The sequence below is a fragment of the Strongylocentrotus purpuratus genome, unplaced genomic scaffold (assembly GCF_000002235.5).
Source record: "Strongylocentrotus purpuratus isolate Spur 01 unplaced genomic scaffold, Spur_5.0 spur5_scaffold_6, whole genome shotgun sequence".
Classification (NCBI taxonomy): Eukaryota; Metazoa; Echinodermata; class Echinoidea; order Camarodonta; family Strongylocentrotidae; genus Strongylocentrotus; species Strongylocentrotus purpuratus.
The window spans coordinates 51,970,239-51,995,933 of record NW_022145612.1 but is presented as its reverse complement, the minus strand read 5'-3'; the positions used below and the strand labels follow the sequence as shown (position 1 = coordinate 51,995,933).

Here is a 25,695-nt window from a genome sequence, read left to right as displayed (position 1 = left end):
CTCTCTCCCACCCTCACCCCCTCTCTCCTTCTTCTCACTCTCTTTCTTTCTCTCTTTCTCTATCTCTCTCTCTATTTAACTCTAGATAACTTCCTAAATAAAAGGATGACATGTGAATGCATTTTTGAATAATGTTATAGAATTTTACTTTTTTTAAACTAAATCAGATTTAATTGTACAAAATCCTTTTTGACTTTTTAACGATTCCCAAGATGATACACATTATATCGAATATTACAATGGCAACCTTTTACCCATGTTTGTATGCGAAACTTATTTTACCATATTTTTATGCAATATTCTACATGTACCTTTTACTAAATTGGCCCAAATACAAAATGTTCTGCATTTTATTTACAATGTATAATTTGTATAATCTGTTTAAATGATTGGAGCATCTATTTGACTTTATAATTCCTGGATTTGGTTTCTGTTGTTGTCCCTGTTATTGAAGAAAACACCATAACTATACCTTACCCATCTGGCTATGCATTTTCCAACCAAAACATTTAATTCTTTTGAATATCAAAAATGTATTTCTATTCATGTATTGTATAAGTTTAATATATCATTTTATTGCAAATATGGTAATACAATTCGAATTTCTGTATATGTACCAAGCAATTTGCCAAGGTCGTTGAAGCATAATTATATATCATTTGTACAAAATAATTCCAATTTTACTACCATAATGCTACCATGCATAATGTTTTACGTGTATTTTTACTTTGTCACTGATGTATACCTTGTAAAAGAAACTGCAAAACGGCTCTCGGGCCGCGAATTTTTTTTTTAATGAAATAAACCATTTTAAATAAATAAATAAATAAATAAATCTCTACTATTAATGGTCAAAATGTCGTAGAAGTCTGCGATTAGATAAATATCCACAACTGTCGGAGACTTACATGAATACAACTGAAGAGCAATGTCATTAGACTGTTGCCATAACGTTCGGATTATGAAATAATATTTTTTCGATTTTATGATCTCTCATTTCAATTGATGGCGCACACGGCTACTACAATTGCCTACGGTTCACTCCTAAAATAACTTGCTTTTAATAGAAGCAGATAAATCAGACAAACCAATCAAAAAAGGATTGAGCAGAATCAGATAACTAATGAGAGAGTTATGAATTTTTGAAAAGTATGTACAACCATGGAACAATGGAAATCACTACACAAATTGCCAATTCGGTTATCAGTTTGCAACATCATGTCCTCACTATTTATCGATTGCTTTATATATTTTAATCCCATTTATTTCCCTTTTTATCCCCCGGCCCAAAACTTGATTTCCCAATGCATTTGGCCAGGTTATATTATTTGTATCATATTGCGTGCATGACATTTCACAAAATATTTTATGAACTTTGAAGAATTGTTTTTATTTTCTGTATATTGTATATTCATAACTGAAAAAAAATACTCTATATTTAATGCATCCACATAAAAACATATTACTCTCAGTCTAACTTGGATCCTGGTGTGAAGAAATAAGATTCTTAGGGGGAAATAGGAAATTTATATTGGGCCTATCAATATAAAGAAAATAATTAGTGGATAGTGAGGCAATGACGTCACAGACTCATGAGTGAGTTGCCAATTTGTCTTGTGATTGTCAGAGTTTTTCATGTCATCTACAATTCATAACTTTCTTATTAGTTATTAGATTTTGCTCAAACTTGTTTTGATTGGCTTGGCAGATTAAGTTATTTTTGGAGTGGACTTGCCCTTTAAAGTCATTGCGACTTTTGTTGTATGGTGAAAATGTTACCAAGAGCTACCTTTCATCTTCCATTCTAAATTACCATTATTTCTGAAATGATCACAATGAATTTGAAACCGCAAATGAATGTAATAACTAAAGTAACTATTTTTCAAATAGCACCTCAGTTCCGGACAGTTTCAAAGTCTGCATCAATATCAGTATGACCACACGTTAACAAGAGGTAGAAACGGTCTTAAGGCTTAAAATGTAATTATAGACGATTTTTACATTCTTGAAAATATATATATTATTAAAACAAAATTATGCACACTTAAAGGTTACAACATAATATATCATGCATATTAATTTGTTTTTTGTCAATGTGAAGTAAGGTAATTTGTAAAGCGCCGTGATGTTTAGTATTTCTGATTTAAAAAACAGAAGAAAAAAAAATTAATATAGATCTAATCTCCATTGATTCAGAGTATGTATGCCATCCACTTGACTGTGTAAAACAATTATTTTGAAATTTAATTTAGTCTTAATGTTAGTATTACTGACAAACAATGTCCTAGAAAATATTAAAAATCGAGTCCTTAAAAGTTTTGATGACACTCGCCATCAGTAGCTCAAATTCCAAGAGTTCATTTTTCTCAATTTGGAAATAACTTATGACAAACTTCTATAGAGAAAATATTTATTCTCTTGATGTGGTTTGTTCATTATAAAAGGAAAATTCTCTTTAAGATTAATCTCAAATCTAAAGCCCAACGTTTCACAAATCGAAAACATTAGATCCCTTTTAATATTGTTATAGTAGGTCTACTCAGTAGGTCCCTACTTTCAAGTAAATACATTAAGGGAATATATAGTCTAGAAAATTGGAGGGAAATATGAGAATATATTACAGTAACATTAATCTTAGTAATACATTATGTTATTTGTTAACGAAATACTATACAGAAACCTTTAGATTTGTTTTTCTTTAAATAAGGTGCATGCAATAATTATTTTCTATATCTGGTAAATTTTCAAGGAAGACGAAATGCACCAAAAGAATATGTAACTCAAAAGAAACTTATTTTGCAGGCTGAAATCCTATACATCTCGATTCTTTTATTGTGGTCTCGTCGTAACTTTGACATCCAAGCAGGTCCTTTAGTGTGGCGGCATGTACTTGCATGAAAGAGTCAAAATCCATACAATTAGCATCCAGTTGTTTAGTATTTCCTAGGCTGTAAGCCGAAGTATCCATCTGGAAATACTGGAAAATCGCTCCTAAATCCGCAGCCCGTGGGGAATCTAACTTTTTGAATTCACTGGCAGTCATCTAGATTAGGCAATCGATAATTTTAAAAATGGGGGATAAGATTAACGGAAAGATGTAGGCACAGCAAATCAAAGACATGGCTGTATATATTCCAGCTAGACGATCCAAATTTTTTGACGAATCAAGGACTAAACTTAGCTTTCATGAATACTAGGCTATATGTCTGTCTATCATAATGTAATAAGGTAGAATAATTGCTTTAGAAGAGGGGGCGAACATCTTACAACCAATAAGAGCCTTACTTCCAAACCTCCCCACTCACATATTTGTGTCGTTAAAGACTTCAAAGGTGAAAACATTGTTTGATAATTCCCTATTCTAATTCGAAGTTTTCATATTGAAATAAATCTCATTTCCGTCATTTTTTGGTCTTTTTCCCCTTTATTTCTTCCTTCTCCTTCTCCTTCTCTCTCTCCCCTTCTCCTTTTCCTTCTCCTTCTTCTTCTCCTTCTCTCTCTTCTTCTTCTTCTTCTTCTTCTTCTGCTTGTGGGGCTGGGGGGGGGGGGGGAGGTTGAGTGGGGCGTTTTTCTAGCATCCTATTATGCCTACCTTAGTTGCTTTGATGACAAAAGGGGTCACATGTTTGGATGCTATAGCTGCATACTCCTCCATGGTTTTACAGTCCCCTGCAAGCCCGATTCGACGACCGATGTACTCCTTAGGATTCTTAAAGACTGTCAGGATAGCTCGACCATCATCAGCTGGGTTCAATACAGGCAGGGGATTGCCCTCCATCGGGATATCTAAAGAGGTAACGAGATGGGATTTTTTTTTCTTTAAATTTTTTTTTTAACATTAACAAAAAATAGAGTAAGCTGCATGTCTCAGTGGTATCCAACATGATGAAGGAGCTATTGTACTCCCCAGTTAAAAGACCCAGAAAGAAAAAAATCTGTCGGCACACAATCTATTATGCATAATAATGAGAGATAGATAGATAGATAGATAGATTGTCACATATGTTCATATATATGAATATATACGGGGATATGAATATATGCGGGGATAGTGGAGAGAGGGGTGTAGAACTGACCGATATCGGTATTATCAAAAATGAGTTTTAACACGTCATTTACACACAGGCGCGTACGCAGGATTTTTTCAAGGGGGGGGGGGTTTAACATTTATAAATCGGGCCGAAAATTTCGCAACGACTCAGCCAGCCGCCGAATGAGCGAGGGGGGGGGGGTAAGAGGACACTTTTTTTTTTTTTTGGTCTCGAAATTTGAAAATTTAACATTTTGCTCCGTTGGGGGGGGGGGGGAGGTCAGCTTTTTTAGGTCAGCCATGGGGGGGGGGGGTTAAGGGGGGTTTGCACACAACAAAAATACCAAAGGGGGGTTTAACCCCCCAAACCCCCCCCCCCCCCCCTGTGTACGCGCCTGTTTTCACCATATTCTTACATCAACTACTAACTCACTCCAAACAAAGGTGCCATCATCTTGAAGCAGAGGGATGAAATCAATGAGAATGTTTTCCATGGAAATGGGTTGTCTGAGGCTAGTGGAGGGTAGCTCTGATGCAAACAGAAAGTCTTCTACTTTGGACTTTCCCTCAGACTCCGGACATTTCTGACCGGTGACCTCCATACAGGACGGTAGGCCACTGTACACGAAGTGCTGGACACCTGCCCGGATGGCGGCTTGGACCAAAGAAAGCCCCTGAAAACATAAATGGTATAAAAAGCAATGAGGGTAAATTGATACCTCTATATAAGGTCCATGTTATATATTTCGTTCTCAGAAGAACAAACATGTGAAAATGTACGCCATGGGAACATAATTATTATACACTGTATAATCACACCGTGGACAGTTTTTCTAAAAATAGGGCAATTAAAAAATATAATAACTGACCATTCCTCATACGAAAATTGAACAAATAATTTTAAATCGCCCAATTTCGGTTTGTCAGCCGATGAGGGCACAATAATTTATCCGTGACTATGATCCCGCTGCCCTATTATGACCACCTCCCCCCCCCCCCCCTCCCTCTCTCCCTCCCTCTCTCTCTCTCTCTCTCTCTCTCTCTCTCTCTCTCTCTCTCTCTCTCTCTCTCTCTCTCTCTCTCTCGCTCTGCCTCTGTCTCTCAGAAGGTTTTATACAAAGATAAAAAGCTACACGCATATTACGAGCATAATTTATCCCAGCTGGCTTTAGCCAAGCTACCCTTTATTATACACAACCGAGTGATACCCCTGGGTTGAGCTCGGCAAATGCCTTGCCAGGAGTCATACGTCACAATTGTAAAATTAAACTCACCCGCCTCACCTCCTTGTCCTCATAAAACTTTTCAATATAGGCGCCAGTGACCACGTATACTCCATAGCTATCAGCCATCAGATCATCCAACGTCAAATGGTCATCATAGTCACCATAGAGTACCTCTACACCTGAAAGATATTTTAAACTAATTTTGAAGACCTGAATATGCTTCTTATTCAGAATATTAAATAGAGAAGTTTTATTCACAAGAAGTTACATAAATACTTTAAACAGAATTCTAGATAATTATAAGTGATTTTCTGGAAAACCAGAGTAAGAACCTACCAAAATGAGTATTAGGGCTGCTGCGGGAGGGTGACATAATTGATTTGATTTGATTTGATTTGATTTATTTATTTCTGTTTGATTTTCTTTTTCTTTTGCATTTTTACAAATATTTAACAAACAAACATTTCAAATTATAATTCATTACTCCACATACTTTGTTATCATCAGTATTATTTTCAAAATTTAATATTCTTCTTACGATCATCGTTTCATAGGATAAACTTGGTTTCTTAACACTGCAATCATTGTGATCGTGAATCTATATATTTCATTTTCAAATGAGCTCTATAGCTTGAAGTATAATAATATGATTATACTCTTGACTGACGACAATAACGATATAGATAACGATTAAAAAAGACAACTGCTCCACAACTGAGCAATTATTTTTTGAATAATTTACCTGAGTGAGAATAATCTTTTGCTTTTACTTAATATAAGTTGACAATTTAGAAAAGAAATTATTACAGGAAAAATTCTTCGAGACAGCCAACGAAATACCGTATGTTATTTTGCTTTCTTTGGCAATGGGTCAGCGCTCCCATTCATAATATTTCTTTCCATATTGGGGCGACTGGCAGGCTGCAAAATATTCGACATTTTTCTAAAACTTTGATTCTAGCCATTGTTTACATTACGAAATGACTACATCCTTCACTGTAATGAAGTAGGGCATGTAAATAAAACCAAGAGCCGAAGTGCGACGTACTCTTCATACTTCAACAAAACGAATAAAGAGTTCGATTTTCCCCAACAAAGACAAAAGATAATAATTCACTGTGGTGCAATCATTACGCATACTCTTTCAACTGGACCCATCTTTCCTAACAATGGGTGAGAAGAGAAAAGACAATAATTTTGTATTTGTATTTCAAGGCATCAAGGTTTTGTATAATTATACATGGGTGTGCGACTTCCTGGGACGAGGACCAAAGAAAATAAATATTGTACGTTGATTGTTTGATTGATTGATTCACATAAAGACGTATAGTATAGTTACTAGTTAGTAAAGAGTGCCGTCCGCGCTCAAACACTTTCATCGTAAAAGGCCTCTATTCAAAACCGTTCCATAAGGATCGGTATACCACAATTCGATATTTGCCAGTGATTATTTAGGTTCACGCACACCCGTTACAGTTGTTATCTTTACTCGATGCAGCAGCAAGAAACTGTGTGAATAATTGGCTTGAGAAAGTTCACGGGGGTGCACAAAAGCTTGTCTACTAAATGTTAAAAGCCAAGTCCACTCCAAAAAAAAATTACTTTCAATAGAAGCAGAAAAGTCAGACAAACCAATCAAAAAAAAGTTTGAGTAAAATCGGATTACCAATAAGGAAGTTATGAATGTTTGAAAAAGTATGGTTATCAGTTTGTGACGTCATATTTTTATCCATTAATTTCCTTTTTTTACTCTTTATGAACCTTGTATGAGTAATACACTGTTGCCCATAAATTTGCAGGAAAAATCTAACCTCTTTTCATGAAATAATTGTGACAATATGATTCATTCTTGATAGATAAAGTTTATATCTTCCTGTGTGGATATGCATGAACACAATCTAGATTCACTTCCAAAATAAGCAACAATAATGAGAACAAATTACCCTCAAAATGCCATGGAATCTTTTTCTTGAGCTTTTTAAAATATTTCGCTGGTCTACTATGATATGAGATGTAGTTCTTGAATGATTTTTCATAAAACGACACTGATTTTGTGAAATGTGTTATGCCTACCCTGAGTTCCAGTTCACTTCCGATCTACGTGTCATCCGTTGTTTTGATACTGGATTCCAATTTTTTCTTCTTCAGGGAAACTGCTTGGCAGCAGTGTGAATTTCGTCACAATTAGACAAGTCAAATTTGTTTACTTTGTATACACGATCACACACTGTCCTGTTTTCTTACAACCTGTAAGCAATACGTTGACCTCATGCTAATGAATGGCCGTGTCTCACGCCGGTCTCACGAAGCGTCGTCCAGCTAAGGGTGTAGACGGCGCCTCGGAACCAGGGCGTTGTTTCACAAAACCGTCCTAAGTCCAAGTTCGCCGACATCTCATTGAAACACATGTTAAATTCATCACACATGTTTCAAAGGGATCTCGGTGAACGTGTACCTACGAAGATTTTGTGAGAGGCTGCCTTTGGCGACACAAGTAAATAGAAGACAAAAAAAGGGGGGGGGGCTTGAATTAGTGCGAAGGCCTACCAGCGTTAAAAGCGGTCAATGTTCTTGTTACATCACAAAACTACTACTTGCATTTCGTAATTTGGAACTTTTGAGCACATTTTGGCAGTGGCGTATCTGGATCTTAACGTCAAGGGGGGGGGGGGGGGGGACTAAACGTCCCATCCGATTTTAATCCACGTATTTCAGCGAAAATGTTGTCCCGTACTGGAGTCGACGGTTGGGGACGGATGGGAATATATTTGTCCTTTATCCTCTTTCCCCCTTTTTCCTACGATTTTGATTTTAAAATGAAATCCTTTGCAAGATTAGTAACAGCGGTATTCAACGAATTGATGATACATTTGCAAGCGTGCAAAACTTTTGGCAACATGCAGTTTCAAAGACAATTTTAAAAAAATGCATTGTTATTATTATTATTTTTTATTATCATTCCTTTATTCGGGGGTGATCTTGTTATCCAGGGTAATTTTTTTTCTTTCCATTCTCACTGATTCAATGACAACAATCGACTAACAGTGGTATCAATCAAGAGGGCATGAGAGAAAAAAACTAAACTAAAAGGATTAATAAACAATAGAAAATGCAGAATATAACATTGATACATAATCACAACTCACAAAACTAGCATTCATATATATTTACGATACCTAATGAGGGCTTTTGTTTTTAATTTTCGGGGCTGGCCTGACACAAAATGTAAAAATATATAGTAATAATATTCCGCTTTTATATAGCGCTTAATCCCCCCCCCCCCCCCCTCTAAGAAGGCATGAATACCATATGCCTTCGAATATCCGAATCTGTGGACCGAGAAGCATAACTTTAAACATAGTAATATGAAAACACGACAAATATTAACAACAACAACAACGAAAAAAAAATCATACTTACCCCTATTTTTAATTTCAAAGCAGTATCACCATTCGTATTTCTGGTCACTCCTCGTACGGCAAATGTCCCATCTTGGAGCAAAGCTTCAATCAATGATCCGCCTTGGCTTCCTGTTGCACCGAACACCGTGATCAACTTTGGAATCGAAGTCGACATGGTTCTTTACACTCTGCTACACTCTGCTAAAGTGCACTATTCTTTTTTTCTGTGCAAAACGTTTATACCGTGGGTAAAAAATATCTTACGAAATGAGCGATCGACGTTTTAACCTTGCCCGTTGTCTAGGGAATGAATATTTCAATTCATTGTAATTTTAAGGTTCGGGGAAAAAAAGTCCGAGAAATCACTCAAGCATGTCACAGTACATTCGTGAGAAACTCCTTCTCACCGCAAGCTGTGCGTAATGGTAGCATATATTGGCACCAAGTTTAGTGGATATATGAATATGCATTATTCCTACGTCATAGACGTGCGTCGTTCGTACTCTATGGAAGGCCGTTGAAGGCATTATTTGGGGGGGGGGGGTGTCCCAAAATTAGAAAATTTGGTCGATCGATATTTCGTTTCGTTGGGGGGGGGGGGGGGTAAGGTCAGCTTTTTTGGGTTACCCATTATCACAATCATTTTTTTTTTTGTTCCCCCCCCCCCTTCCCCCTGCGTACGCGCCTGCTTACAGCTCCTGCAAGAGCCGACGTATTATGCTGATAAGGATTCGCAAAACTCAGTCTTTAGGACGGCAGGTTTCGAGGAAGTTAGCGTACATGACCATGATGACAACTACAAAAATTACCCTTATTCATTACCGAACAAAACACGAAGAAGGAGCCCCTCGACACCATTGGTGTAAATGTACATTTTCTTTCGGAATTTAGAAGCTTTAGCCATTATAATGCTCTGTATGGACTTAAAAATCTGAACAAGATGTGGGTGTTATGTGCATGGCTCAGATCAAGGGTACACTTAGATTGAACACTGGGAAATTGTTCAATTATCCAAAACCATGAGACCCAGACACACATTAGCATTTTTATATTAGAAAGTATCATCTGGGGAAGCTCCAAACAATGTTTCAGCTTCATTGAGTTCAAATTTAAGATTTCAAAGCAATTTTATGATGAAAAAAGGCCTATTTTCAGCACTTTTAATGCTACATTCAAAACATGCACTAATTGGTTACCAGATTTTTACTAATGCGATGCAAAACTTATGTTTTGTTTTTTTCATCTTGGTGTAGAATCTATGTAACAATTAACATTTCTGTGGAGTTAATTCCTAATGATTTACTTTCTTATTCCATTTACATGTGATACAATTTTTGTGATATGTACATAACTTTGGTGTCCTGTAAGTTTCAAACCCTACTAACTGAAGAATGGTGTATAAATGATTTATTTATTTACAAGCTTGCAATGTTATAATGTTTAGTCTCACTTTATCTTTGATTTCCAATCAGATCATTTCATTCTGGGTCATGGTTTTACAAATATTTAGATGTCTGGAAATGGAAAATGTTTGGTGTCCTGCAGTGATGTACATACCAGTGCAACAAAATCTATACAAAAACATATTGTATACTTTAAAAATGATAATGTAATGGTGCAGGCGCGGATCCAGGATTTCTTAGGGGGGAGGCCCAAATTTGAAATTATGCGAGCCAAATATTGGTACGTAATGGTGACCAGCAGTAACGTAATGGGGGGGGGGGTGCAGGGAGGGGCGATTTTTCCCCTACCTCCTCTACGAAGCGCAGAAGCTTCGACATTTCAATAAATTATTAAAGAAAGAAGGCGATTCGTTGTACCGTTCCCAAAAATAATCCTCGTCTGAATTATGTTTCCCCCCCCCCCTCCCGCTTTTAAGTTTCATTAAATCATTAGAGAAAGAAGACGATTCGTTGTGTCGTTATCGACTCTTAATCTTCGTCCAACTTCAGTTCCCCCCCCCCTCCCGCGCAAAGCGCGGAAGCTTTAACGTTTCATTAAATCATTAGAGAAAGAAGACGATTCGTTGTACCGTTCTCGAAAATAATCCTCATCTGAATTTAGTTTCCCCCCTTCCGCGCGAAGCGCGGAAACTTTACGTTTCATTAAATCATCAGAGAAAGTAGACGATTCGTGATACCGTTGTCGACTCTTAATCCTTGTCTAAATTCAGTTCCCTCCTCCCGCGCGAAACTTTTACGTTTCATTAAATCATCAGAGAAAGAAGACGATTCGTTTTACCGTTCTCGACTCTTAACTCTGTCTGAATTTCAAAAATGTTCTTTGTCTACTCCCTTTTCTTCCTACGTCCTCTTCCTTTTCACTCCTCTCTTTTTTGGAGGAACCACCTCACCCCCACCCCCCTGGCTACGCGCCTGCGGTCAGATGAACATAATACCTTGTCCGCCCCCGGAAGCTCAGGGGTTTAAGGCAATAATTTACGGTCAGATTAGCATTCAGGGGTCCGCCTTAGGGCCCTAGGTGGGGCCCAGGGGGCAGAGCCCCGGAAGTTCAGGGGTTTTAGGCATTTAATTACGGTTAGATGACCATTATTTTGATACCTAATTTTGACACTGGCAGGTCACTAATTGGCGTGGGGTTCAGGGGTCGGAGCCTCCGGAAGCTCAAGGGTTTAAGGCACTCAATTACGATCAGATGAATATCAAGGGGCCCGCCTTAGGGCTCTTGGTTGGGTCCAGGGGGCAGAGCCCCCGGAAGCTCAGGGGTTTTAGGTGTTTCATTACGGTCAGATGAGCGTTTTTTGATACCTTATTATTTTGTGACACTTGTAGGACAATATTTGGCGTGGGATCCAGGGGGCAGAGCCCCCAGAAATCAGGGTTTTAGGCATTAAATTACCGTCAGATGAGCATCTAAGGGCCCGCCTTAGGGTCCTAGGTGGAATCCAGGGGGCAGAGCCCTCGGGGTTTTAGACATTTACTCATGTACAGATGAGCATATTTTGATACCTCATTATAATGTGACACTGGCATTTAACTTTTTTTTCTTTCTTGCTCTCTTTTTTTCTATTTCTCTTTAATATATTTTTCAAAAAAAGTGGGGGGGGGGGGGGGAGGGCCTCGAGGATCCCGATCCCCGCTGTTCCGCAGGCCCTGACATGTAGGCATCTCGAGAAGCATTTTCTTGCCTGGCTGTAAATTTAGGAATTTGTCATTTTCCAACAAACGCATAAAAAAGTATAATTTACTTAAAAGTGAGGACAAATCTCGGAAAATAATGTCATTTCAGCACTATTTGTAAACCACCGTTATGGAATAATAAATAAACCACGTTTGAATTTTATTTCCCCAAAGCTCCCCCCCCCCCCCCGATCTACACCTTGCAACTGATATCCCTTACCTTTCTTCATTCTCTTTTTTTCTTCTTTCCCTTTCTCTTCTCTTTCCTTTTCCCTTCCTTTCTTTCTCTCTCTCTTTTAGGTTTACTGGGGGGGGGGGGCAAGGTCATTTTGACCCCCATGCACCCCGCTCCACACATTGTCGACGGGATTAACCGCAACTGAACTCCCCTTACTTTTTCCCTATTCTTTTCTTCTTCCTCTTTTTGTTCCCTTTTAGCTCTCCTCTTTTCCTTTTCATTCCTTCTCTCTTTTTTTAGCGGGGACGGGGGGGGGGGAGCAAGGGCCTTTTGCCCCCTCCCCCCCCCCCGATCCACAACTTTTTGGCGGGAAAATTGCAACTGATATCCCCTTCTTTTCTTTTCTTCTTCCTCTTTTTTCCTTTCCTTTATCTCCTCTTTTCCTTTTTTTTTCTTTCCCTTTCCTTCCTTCTCTTTTATTTTTGATGGGGGGGGGGGGGGGGGGGAGGCAACAGCCTGGAAGGCAAGTCCCCCCGATCTCCACCTTACCTCTTTTATTTTCTTCTTCGTCTTCTTTTTTCCCTTTCTCTCCTCTTTCCATTTCCCTTCTTTTCCTTCTCTCTCTCCTTTTTTTTTTTTTTTTGGCGGGGGGGGGGGGGGGGCAAGGCCCGCTCGGCCCCCTGGATCCGCGCCTGTAATGGTGTATATAGGTGAATGAAGAGCACTGATAACAATGGATTCCACATTTTAACTTGTATGTGTTATTTAATCAACAATGAATGTGGACACCGAGTTATGTACGCGACAGTTTTTACAGTTATGTACGTACGCCATGTTTTTTTTCTTAAATAAGACCACCTATATTTAGTTAGTTGTCATGGTAAGGTAGTAAAAAATGTATAAGACATACATACGTCTGATGTGGTGAGAAGAATATTACAAAATATTGCAGTTTGAACTTTTTCATGTCGTGTACATAACTAAGACACCGTTATGAAATAAATTATCATTAAAAAAATTATTTATTTCTTACAGCATGAATTGCACCCTTCTGCAATTTCATTTAAACAAACATTTATTGAATTTAAGGAACAAGAAGTTATTATTTAAATGTAAAACTACTTACTTTTGGTGTCCACAGTTATGTACGATTAAGTACAAAAATCTTACATTTCAGTCCTGAAATATCAGTTTACAAACTATTTGCACATTGCAAATTATGTTTCATTCAGGAAACATATCTGACAATGAGGCAAAGAGAAAGCATGTAGAGAATAAGATGTACTGTACATAACTCGGTGTCCACGTTTGTTTTGGCCATTCTAATAACTAATTTGAAAAAAGTTGATATGGCAATGGTTTTAAGTTTTGTTTACGGTATGTTTTAACATCTAATGTACTTTGTCAGAAAAAAGTAAAATTATAAGGGAAATATCAGCATGAAGTGGACACTGAATTATGTACGGAACATTTTGATGATGTGATATTTAGCTACTGATTGCCGTTTAACGGCAATTTGTTAAGGTCTGATTTTTTAGCTATGTGTTGCATAATGTTTGCTGCTTACAAAAATAATGTTGCCACAGTCTATAATTGACTTTTAAAATTCACCTCATAATTATGTAACACTTTGGTGCCCTTGATCAGAGCCATGCACTTATGTTTCGATATGACAGGCGTGGGATAAAATAGTGACCTGCCAGTGCTACAAAATGATGAGTCATCAAATATGCTCATCTAACCGTGATTAAATGCCTAAAACCAGGGGCGGAACCAGCCGGCGGCAAGAGGGGGGGGGGGGGGGGGCCCAAATCTTGAGAAAATATTTAGCGGCGAATCGGCCAGCCGGTGAACGGCGAATGAGCGGGGGGGGGGGGGTTGAAAGATATTTATTTTGGGGTCCAGCGCCATTTTACATGACTTTCTTTTTAACTCTCATTTTCACCTATCCCAGATGACCCTAAGCTTTTTGTTGCTGCTTTTTATGTAGTTGACAATGCATGATTAATATAAATAGAGAGAGAGAGAGAGAGAGAGAGAACCACCATTATTATGCAATGGTTCAGGGTTTGTGTAATGTACATTTGAAAACATCTCTTAGCGTCTCAACCCTAAAAAAAAATAGCGAAACTATTTTTGAGGAAAAGCATTATACTGAACTGAATAAAAAATAATAACTTTATATCGACTCATACTAATACTGATACAGGCTAAAGACAATGTGGTATTGGCACACTAAGATCGGGTATTTTTATAGAGGTATTCCAAAATGACATTCTGATAATCAACATTTTGTTCTGTGTTAATATGTATATACGCATAATACAACTGATCTTTATGATTTCTTAACGTGACATAGCTTCTTCTGCCCCTGCAAACAAACAAGAAAACAAGGTTATTTAATAAAAGGATCATGCGACAAATAATCATTGTGATTCAAATTGATGCAAAGATTTTTTTGAATAAGCAATGCTTTTCACCAGAATCTTCTTTGTAAAAACGACTTTTACAAATCTCAGCCATGCAATTCTACCACTGTGCTGTAAGATCACTTCAGATTAGGAGAAGTGTATTCTTTAATGAGTATTTTAAATTGAATGGAACGCCTCAACTCAGTAAGCATGGCTAAAGACTAAACAATTTAATATTGACCATTTATTTTCATAAATACATTTTATAGGTGAAAATAAAATTTCTGTTTAAAATATAATACAAGCGAGTACCGTATCATCTCTTCCTCTCAGATTTGTTTTGTAGAGCAATATATACATAAAGCAAGTGTCGCTGAAAGTTGCGTCCTGGACTCACCAAATAACCAAATCTCACGTCCAAATTTTGCAAAAGCAGTGAGTAATTGCGTCCCGTAGGACGCAACAAAAAATTCCCAGGTTGGTATCCGAAAGTTGGAGAAGAATCATTTTCGCATCGTATACTGGTTATAAATTAAATGATTTACACATTTATCTAATCTGTCCATATAGTATAAAAGTAACGACCCATCTGTGACCAGGGCGGGATCCAGCCGGCAGCAATAGGGAGGGGGGGGGGGCAAATCTTGAGAAAGTATTTAGCGGCGAATCAGCCAGCCGGCGAACGGCGAATCAGCGGGGGGGGGGGGGGGGGAGGGGTTGGTGTAGGGGGGGGGGGGGCAAAATGTTTTTTTTGGGGGGGGGGTCAGGGGCCGTTTTTTTTAAAGGTAAAATTTACGTTACTATCCTATTTTTTTTTCCGGTTTGGGAGGCTGGGGGAGGGGCGGGCCGGTGGATCCGCGCCAGCCTAAAACCCCTGAGCTTCCGGGACTCTGCCCCCTGGACCCCACCTAGGGCCCTAAAGCAGGCCCCTAGGTGCTCATCTGACGGTTATTTAATGCCTAAAACCTTTGAGCTTCTGGGGACTCTGCTCCTGGACCCCACCCTGGCCCCTGGATGCTTATCTGACGGTAATTTATGCCTCAAACCCCTGAGCCCCACGCCAATAAGTGTCCTGCCAGTCTCACAAATAAATATGCTCATCTCGCCATAATTATTAAATGCCTAAAACCCATAGCTTCGGGTGCCCTAAGCCGGACCCCTGGATGCTCAACGAACGGTAATTTAATGCCTAAAACCCCCGAGTTTCATGGGGCTCAGCCCCCATGACCCCACACAGATTAGTGTCCTGTCAGTGCCGAAAACTCCTGAGCTTCCAGGAGCTCCGCCCCCTAGACCCCATCCTGGCCCCTGGACCGTAATGAAATGCCTAAAACCCCTGAGCTTCCGGGGCTCCGCCACAACGACTGCCAGGAGCCCTAAGCCGGGCCCCTGGATGCTCATCTGACGGTAATTTAATGCCTAAAACCCCCGGGTTTCATGGGCTTAGCCCCTGGACCCCATGCCAATTAGTGTTCTGTCAGTGTCGTGAATAAGATGTAAAAATATGCTCATCTGACCGTAATTAAATGCCCATACCCTCTGAGCTTCCGGGGCCCCGCCCCTTGAAAACCCCGTCGGGGCTTTGCCCGGTCCTAGGTTCTTTTGTGACCATATAACCTTTTTTTTGGGGGGGGGGGGCAGAATACAAATCTGCATCACCGCCACTCTTGCATGTTACATGCAGGTCCCGCGGAACGTTTTTCAAGGTCGAGTATTAATGATCAGGTAGAGCTAGCGAGCGTAAATTGGCGTGGAGTCCAGGGCCTGAGCTCCGGCAGGGGGTAAAGAGGGTCAGCCGTCGGAAGCTCAGGGTTTTTAGGCATTAAATTACGGTCAGATAAGCCTATTTTGATACCTTATTTGTGGCACTGGCAGGTCATTAATTGGCAGGGGGTCCAGGGGGCAGGGCCCCCTTAAGCTCAGAGGTTTTAGGTATTTAACCACGGTCAGATGAGCATCCAGGGGGGCAGAGCCACCGGAAGCTCAGGGGTTTTATGTATTAAATTACGGTCAGATGAGCATCCAGGGGCCCGCCTTAGGGCCCTTGGTGGGGTCCAGGGGGCAGAGCACCCGGAAGCTCAGAGGTTTTAAGTATTTAATTAAGGTCAGATCAGCATCCAGGGGCCCGCCTTAGGGCAGCATCCAGGGGCCCGCCTTAGGGCCCTTGGTGGGGTGCGGGGGCGGAGCCCCCGTAAGCTTCCAAATTTAGGCATTAAATTTCGGTCAAACAAGCCATTTTTTTACCCCTCCACTGCTTTTTTTTTTTTTTGGAGAGGGGGGGGGGGGTTGTATGGGGCCGAAAATGCGTTTTGCCCCCCCCCCCCACTTCTGGCGACTATGCCCTTAAAGATCGAGCCCCAATCCCCGAAATTGAGCTAGATCAGCTGGAAAGGAAACCCTATGAAACCCATATGAGAAGATTCGCCGTAGTCTCGAGGTACAAGAATGGACAATGCCAGATGCGTACGTTTCATGCGGTGGAAGGTGCCGCCAGACACCCCCAAAGAGGTCAAAAATGGAGCTAGATCAGCTGGAAAGGAAACCCCATAAAACTAATGGGAAATTGTTCAACAGATTCCACAGATACAATTAATGACCACTGCCAGACGTTTTAAGTACTGTGGGTTTCTGCCAGACGCCACTAAATTACACCAATCCCAATATTGAGCTAGATCATGTCAGCTGGAAAGGAAACCCCAAATGGAACCTATATGAAAAGATTCGCCACAGTCCAGTTATACACAAATTGCCATTGCCAGACGATTTAGATGGTGGGGAGTGACTGCCAGTTATATAGATTATGGAGAGAAACCTTGCGGGAATATAAATGAGAACGGCATATTGTAAGGTTTGAACGTCCCTTTCCTGCCCTTCTTCCCGATATGAACTTACGATAAAAAATAAGAGCTACCCTAGGATTTAACTTAAAGGGATAGTTAAGTTCTGTTTTCAGACCGCAAATGCCTTCAAAGTGCATGGTTATTGCTCTTATTCTTATCTATGACATTTCTAGTGCCCTTTTAGAATCTAAAATTGCTATGAAGGTAATTTTAGACCCCAAAATGTATGAAATTTAGCCAATACGATCATACCGATCCAGCTCCACTTTCAAAAAAAAATTCGGTGACCGTTAATTAATTATTTAATTAAAAAATACATGGGCCGGCTGGTTGTGTGTAATATAAACAACACGAAATGCCAATAAAAAAGCCGACATCGGCATTGGCTGAAATACGACGTAAAAGGCGCTATTTCACTTTTCAACGGCTTTTTCAGATGATCTAATATTTGTGGTGGTACACAAGTATTAGAAATCGTTATATTTATGGATATTTCAGCCGTCTTTGAACCGATTTTGATCAAACAAAGATGATTTTGTCATTTAAATTGTATGTTCTGTCAAATTTGACACCCAGTTTTTTCATTATCTCACAAAAAATTGTTTTGAGTAGCTCCCTCTGCAACAGAACTCAACTATCCCTTTAAGTTTTGTGCTACTGTAAAAGTCAATGGCGATCTTTTTTCAAAATCTACTTATCTTTACCTAGGCCTATACAGTAACTATTGTTATTGAGTTATTAACATTCACAAAATAATGTCGAACCAAATGCTTTATGCAACGCCTTTAACAACTTTATTTCTGAAGGCAATATCAGAACGGAACACTTAGGCCTATGCTTTTAAAATCGAGGAAAATCCATCTGAAATCAAACGAAACAATATTATAACATGTCCATATCATACATAATTATGTCCATTTATAAAATGTAACAAATAATTTTCCAGAAACATTGTGCCTACTTGAGTGAATTGGATCGTATATGGTACATAATACGCATGAAATGATCAGTTGTAGCACATTTACTAGCTTGAACTCACAAAGTATACATGCAGATCTCCACTTGAGAAACTGCTGATTTAAAATGAGGCACAATTAGCACATTGACTTAAAGGTATTACAAAGTTTTGGTATGGGGTCATGAATTTGGTTCAAATTAACATATTGGAAGCATATACGTTCCTACAATATACATTGATCGTTGTCGCGGTTGAAATCGAGTCTAAAGTTATGAAATTATAAATAATAAACTTTTTATGTTGTATAGCTCCCTCTCAAGGTCAAGATATTAATTTAACTATGAAACAATGTTTCTTGACTAAAATCGACCGATTAGCTATTCCCGTTTGGAAATTATATATCCCAACTATACATATTCTGAGATTTTCATGGTCGCAGCTACCATTGTACGGCCATAGGCGCTATTTGAAATTTATCAAAATTTACCGGGAGCACCGGTAAATTTTTATATTCAATTTTTCACGAAAACAGAAGTGTTTTAGGGGCTATTTTTTTTTAGTGCTTATAATACATCCACAGGGGCATCCAAATATATCAGAATTGTAAGATTCACTATCCACCCAATTTTCAAAATCTCCCAAAACTTTGTATTACCTTTAATTGTCTTCTTTTCTTGTTGCCCATATCCCAATTAAAATTCAATAAACGGAAGTTGTCAAAGATTGTTTATGACAGTGTCTCTGGTGGAACTGTAGCACGAACGTTGATGTTTCAAAGGAAACATTCCACCACAAGTTTGCATTTTATTCTATTCTGATTTTTTTTTAAATGTTATTCTATTCTAAAAAGACCATATGATTTATGCAAAGGGCATGATAGAACTCTAATGTTGACGGTGATGTGTTACCAAAATTATAAGCTGGTACCTAATGACAGTTTCAAATCATCAAATCGTTCAAGAAGTTCAAGAAGTTAATAACGATTTTAAGTTATTCGTGGCTAAGCAGAAAAGATTTCAAAATAATTCCAATTGTAGTTGTGGAATTTCCTTTGAAACACGCAAACACTAAAACTGAGATGTAATCGAATCAAGTAGTTTCATAACGTTCCTTCGATTTTTGTACCGAATTACTTGTAATCGAGAGTTTTTTTAATTTTGTTTTACATACCTAGCCGAATTTATAAATGAGAAAATTTCATGTCATTCTAATCTAATCACAATCGGAATTATAGGCAATGCGGAGTATTTGTAAGGCTAAGTAACCATCATAGAAAAATGTTCATCAGTTTGATCTTCATCTGAAAGCATATAAAGTAAATTTATATCACAACGCTTTAATTTACAAACATAACGTAGCGATTTAAAAAGCATATCATGTATTCATAGTTTGATTTGATTTGATTTGATTTTCTTCTGCATTCATGTAAGTATAAAATATAACTTTTCATCCCTTGTGAGGGCAATGAAGATCTGCTTACATTAACATCAGTATTTTTGGAATGCTTATCTTCATCTTGGCAATATTTTTCATGATTTATATTTCATCTGTTTTTTCTGCCAAAGTTTTATTGTCCTTAGCTTGCGGCAGCCGACATTTAAATGAATTAACACAGGATAGACTTTGATGATCTTTAGGATTGTTGAATTTAGATCTTGAACGCTTGTATTTTTATAAATATTAATAATATCTCATATAAATGTCAACGGCCGCTACACTTATTTCATTGATTTTATGTAATGATATTCCAGCCAAATCTTGACGAATTTTGTTCAAATAAATATTCTCATTAATTATTATATTAAATATTATCAAAAGTAAACAACTATATAATGCAGTTGAATGCCAAATTTATATTGATAAATTAGATTAAACATATAACTATGTACACAGTTAGCGTTGTTATTGACTTATGAGGAAAACTTTTTAAAAAATGACTGGTGCTAGACACTACAAATAGAGAGTGGCTTCAAGTGTACCTGACCATATGCACCTGTCCTCAATAGTTTCATGCAGGTGGTGGTTCAACACTCCTGATTTTCAGGTGTTATTAATTTGTTTTTAAAACCGCCTGTACTATTTCTACATGTTTGGAGAAATAATAGTTGGCATGAGCAGGTGTCCATGTGGACTTATTTCTCAACACAAAAAAAAAACTTGTTGAATAAAATAAAACTTGTTAATGGCAAATGGTAATGCATGATAATGCTTGCTTGGTGATAACATATATCTTCAAATGATAATGTTAATGATGATAATGATAATAAGTTAGAATAAACTACAATGTCTGTACATCTAATCATTTGAATGAATTATGTATTTGGTATCTTTCCATCTCGGCTATATTCAAATGTGTGTACCAATGTAAGGTGATTAGCATTAAATGCATTATAACCATGTCAAATTGGATATAATTTAGTATAATGTTTAGTTAATTTTACAGAAACACATTATGTTGAATGAGGAAAAGAATTGTCTGATTGCAGTGATGTAAGGTAACATGGTACTATACCATGTGGTACAGTGTGCTCTGTTGTATAGTTTCCCTTCCTCATGTTGACTAATTGATCTTTATGTCGACTATACCAAGCATGCTTCAGAAAATGCATAAAAAGGATTAATATTATTGTTTTTGTTTTAAGGGAGGAAGTCTCGCTGTAAGTATTAAAGATACACTTAAACTTCATGGCCACATTAAAAATCTTTTAGTTGTGATGACATACATTGTGCGCGAGCCGAGCTAGCAAACTTTAGGTGCTGGCGGTTTTGTAGATTAATACCCTTTCCGATTTTAAAGGTCAATACGACATACCGTTCTATGCATTTTACAGTGGATTAACATTGAGGACCATTTTATAAACCTTTATCCATATTTTCACACAGACTTAGCACTATCGTTTGATAACAATAATAATATAAAGTATTTTTCGGACAATGAATCATAAATAAGCAAATATATATAACAATTGTTATTTTCAAAAATGAAAAGATAAACTGTCATAAATACAAAATTTCCTCAAACATTATAAAATTATCTGCGGAAGAAAGACTGTAATTGTTTTAAGTGACCCAAACATTGTGGAGCGTGTGTGCAGCGCTTTGTAACTGCACGGAAAAGGCGCTATATCAAATATCTTTGGGATTGGATTGGATTGATAATACGACAACCCCTGTTTTTGAATATTCGGTCACACGGCATTGTTTATTTCAGAGTGAATGAGTTGGATAGGTTGAAAAAGGAAATTGAAAAGGAGTAACAGGCTAGATTTTTTTCTTTACAATAATATTATATTGCCAGGAAATGGGCAGATAAGAAAATTCAATAAGCTAAGTGTGCTTAGCTTTTATATAAGCAGTTTCCCAAGTGGAAATCTGCATGACTTGTAATACTCTGTGAGTACATTGGCGGGTCATTCGTTTTGTCTCTCTCTCTTTCTTTCTTTTTCTCTTTAACATACTTTTTCACGAATCGTGAGGGAGGGGGCTCGAGCCCCCGAGCGCCGACGTTCTGCCGGCCCTCACATGAAGGCTTCTAAATAAGCGTACTTTTTCGCCCGACTGTAAATTTGGGAATTTGTAATTTTCCAACAAACGCATAAAAAGGTAGGATTTACAAAAAAATACCGGAAAATCATGTCATTTCAGCAACATTTGTAAATCACTAGTATCAAATTAGAAATACCGCCCCCTCCCCAATCAGTACGCCAGTGTTCAGGGGCTCATGTCTTCTCACCTCTATAATAAAAAAACAAAAACACGCTTTCCCATCATCTCACAATATTTCTACGATATGCGCGTATTGCTATTATAAAAACCTCCATTGATGAATATAGGGGCATGCGGAATGATAGGAAATGTAAATCCTGTTAACTTTCTTTTTCTTCTCTCCCCCCCCCCCCCCCCCCCCCCCCCCCCATTTCCGGAGCCTTTGATCAAAGTTATATATCATGTAAGAAAACCGAGACTGGACTCGTCAAGGTTCATATTCAAAGTTGTCGGGATATACGATATTCGTGATTCAAATATGTATGGGTGTAGAAACAGCCCCACGGCTTTAAGAGCATAGTATAATGAGTTCATGTTTTAAACACCATTGTTGATGCGTGCCGTACATGTAAAATGTTGTGCCATGATTGTCTGTATTTCTGCTGAAATAATTATAGTCCAGTCGATATCATCCATTCCTCATTGCTTGTTGGTGAAAATGCAGCCAATAGAATATTGGCCCATTACACCATGTACCCCATCTATCCTGCACTCCACCCCTACCCCATCGCTCCCCTCCTCCTTCATTGTTGGTCTACGATTACCTTCCCCCTACCCACCATCATCATCCTCTAATCCTTCCAAACCCTACTGATTGAGTATACCCCTATGATCAAAGTCATTATTATAATCCACCTCATTTTCATCCATGTGTTGCATTATGACATTCCATTTGCATCTCTCATTTTTCCACTTTTTCCCACATTTTGCCATCCATTAAAAAAACAAATCTCACCACACACTCATTTCATGACAAATTTGCAGCGTGACAAACCCAAAGAATCTAAGGTACAATCTTCCTTCCATTATTTTTCCTATTCTTTATACTACTCCAGTGATTGGATGTGCGTAACTATATCTACCATATAACCAGCTCTGTATTTATTCTAATTTTAGATAAAATTACTAACCATCCCCTTGTCGAGTCAAGTATTCTGCTTCTTCTCTCCTTTTCTCTCATTCTCTCTCCCTTTCTTTCTCTCCCTCTCTCTCTTCTATATTTCAGCTCCTCTATTTTTATCTTTTTCTTTCTGTATGTCTCTCCTCATCTACCTCTCTTCTCTTTTTCTTCCTTTATCTCTGCCAATGGCTCACTCCTTTTCTTACTACCCCGCTATCTCTCCATCTGCTCTTTCTCTTTATATATATATATATTTCTTTCTTTCACTCGCTCTATATTTCTCCCTCCCCCTCTCTTCCTCTTTCTGTCTCTTGTTCTCTCTTTCTCTCTCTCTCTTTCTTCCACTCTTTTCTCCTCCCTCTCTCTTTCTCTCTCTTCCGCTCTTTTCTTCTCTCTCTTAACCCATTTTGATCTGGAAACTTAGAAAGATGGACTAACCCTTCTTATATTGCCTACGATGTCTATCCCATTGGGTGCTCTATTTATTGTTTAGCAGCCTTTTGTTAACTTCATTTTTCTATTTATTTCACTCGAGCATATTCTTATGAATGCATCGATCATGGTAGCAGCTGTATGCTTCGGTTTGTGCATTCTGGTCCATATCATACAGTCTATTCCTGCATGACTGATATCATAAAATCAAGTCCATTTCATAATTACCCCAAATTTCTTTTCAGTTTTATGTCTGTGTTTGTCATGTATTGTTTTTTAATCTGATGTCATCAAATATCAGAAAACTGTCTCACGAGCAGAAACTAAAAAACAAAATGCTAAGTAGATAACATTAACTAGAATCCTATTTCATAAAGAATAGGTTCAGTTTTTTCTTTATCTTTCATTTACTTTATATTTGACAAAGTACATAATTTGCTTATAAAATAGCTTAGCTTTAAATTTAACCTTTCTTCTAAGATTAGACCCTGCTATAGAATGAATTCAGCTCGGTGTTTTATAGTAAAAGATACAAACAAAAATTCAAATAAAAAATGATTTGTAAACAAGCCTGCATGGATAGTACCCCTACTTGCTTTAGACTGCTTACTGCTTCTATACTCCACTGCAAATCCTTGCAAATTGTTGTTTTTAACTTTTGATATGTATGTTACTCTGTGAGGTCCTATATTTTGTGCAAGTGTAAATCCTATTGAAATGGAACCCCTTACCCCCAAAAAAGATATATATGTTGGAGTTAAAAAATAAAAATAAATTCTTTGTTTTGCATACACTATTATTGCTCCAGCTTTAATGTAAACATAATTGTTATGTAATGGCAAAAAATGGAAGAAAGCTATGATTTTGAGAAGTAGAGAGAAGACCTTAGATAAGTGGTCATAATCATAAACACATCATTTTTTTTTTGGTGGGGGGGGGTATGATAAAAACATTTGCAAGCTTGCTGTTGGAATGTCAGGCCTTTTGAATTTACATATTGCTCAAATATTTTAACTTAATGATGTAATGAAAAGAAATTCGGCTCACTATTTAGTATTAAAAAAAAGGGAAATAGAGTGTTCAAATTCATAGAAATGCTCACAATATGAACTAATTTATTGTTAAGAAAAAGAAAAAAAAAGAAACTGTGAACAATTTTGGTATGCTGAGTCATGAAATATCCATAGCTTTCTATAATATGAATTCTAAAGTGCAATTATTATTGAAAAAGATGTGTAGAACAACTTTTTTTTTTTCCTTCTTTCTGAGCTCCTTTTGAATGACATTTTTTTAAATAGATTTTGCTTCCATAAATTTCTTGCTTTTTACAAAACCACTGTTGGGCAGTTTGTTTTTGTTTGAATTCGTAACAAAAATACAAAGATTCAAACAAAGTGCGTATTCTAAACTTGGTATCAATTTTTTTTGATGGCCTTACTTAAAAGATATATATATTTTTTGTTAATATATGGAATTATACTTTGGTGCATCCTTATATTCATAGAAAGTTTGTTATTCTTTGTAAGATGTGTGGTTGCTTGTCTTTTTAAAGAGTATGCTGAATTTTTTAATAGTTAGAAATAACTACGCACTTATAAAGTATTTCTTCTTCTTCTTCAAAGGCCTACTTGATCTAGCCTTATATGAATCATATATATTCAAGATAAAAAAATTGAATATATCGGTAGTTCTTTAAAATTCATGCATCTGTACTTTGAGAATGAATTGTTCATATTATAATTTCATTGCCCCAAAAATGTGTTTTTATGAATTTGCTTCATCGAGAACTGTTCTGGAAAAGACATTTTTGCTCCTTACAAAGTATTGTTTGAAATAAATATAATCTCTATATCCATATCATTTGCATATTGCTCATCATATATTAAATATTCTTTATATTTGCTAGAAATCTAATTATAAGTTACTGCATTTTATACTTGATTTGAAATAAATTATCACTAACACAGCTAAAAGAATGCAATCATATTGAAATATGTTTAACAATTTATATCCGTGTTGCGCTATAACTATTATAAGCAAAGCTGAAAGTTTTTGTTTTTGTGTTCTAGCTGCATTTGTCAAACTTGGCTTGATCCTCTTAATATTGAGTTTATTCCATTTATTCAATTAAATCTTTCTTATTTATATGCTATTCTACCTAACCATGAGCTCAGCATTATATTGAATGATGCTTAGTTCATACACTGTCGCTCATAAAGGTGGAATATTTTAGTTTTACCCCAATTTATGGGAATATTTAAAAAATTATTTAAAAATAATAGATATATAAATAGTATACATTCTCAGATTTTATTGAATAATAACTTGCCAATGTGTGTTTTGCGGAACTGCTAAAGCATGTGTATGCTACTATGCTTATTAACTAGGGGACCTACGCTCTCAAGTCATAAAT

General features: G+C 37.3%; 1 protein-coding gene across 1 annotated transcript; it reads right to left on the bottom strand.

Annotated features, from left to right (window-relative positions):
* Positions 1–1,708: 1,708 nt before the first annotated feature.
* On the bottom strand, positions 1,709–7,664 carry LOC100890877 (nmrA-like family domain-containing protein 1). Its single transcript, XM_031000058.1, has 5 exons — positions 7,562–7,664; positions 5,305–5,435; positions 4,464–4,704; positions 3,593–3,786; positions 1,709–3,043 (listed from the first exon to the last, which is right to left on the bottom strand). The coding sequence occupies exons 1-5, from the start codon at positions 7,662–7,664 to the stop codon at positions 2,792–2,794; spliced, it is 921 nt and encodes a 306-aa protein (XP_030855918.1). The 3' UTR covers positions 1,709–2,791.
* Positions 7,665–25,695: the final 18,031 nt, after the last annotated feature.

Bases quoted from the DNA above. Each gene is read 5' to 3' on its own strand.
- LOC100890877 (XM_031000058.1), bottom strand. From the start codon at position 7,664: ATGTGTTTCAATGAGATGTCGGCGAACTTGGACTTAGGACGGTTTTGT. The intron at 3,787-4,463 runs GTGAGTTAGTAG...TTACCTCTTTAG, and splicing joins TGATGGCACCTTTGTTTGGA to ATATCCCGATGGAGGGCAAT. The intron at 3,044-3,592 runs GTAGGCATAATA...TGCCTAATCTAG, and splicing joins TTGTCATCAAAGCAACTAAG to ATGACTGCCAGTGAATTCAA.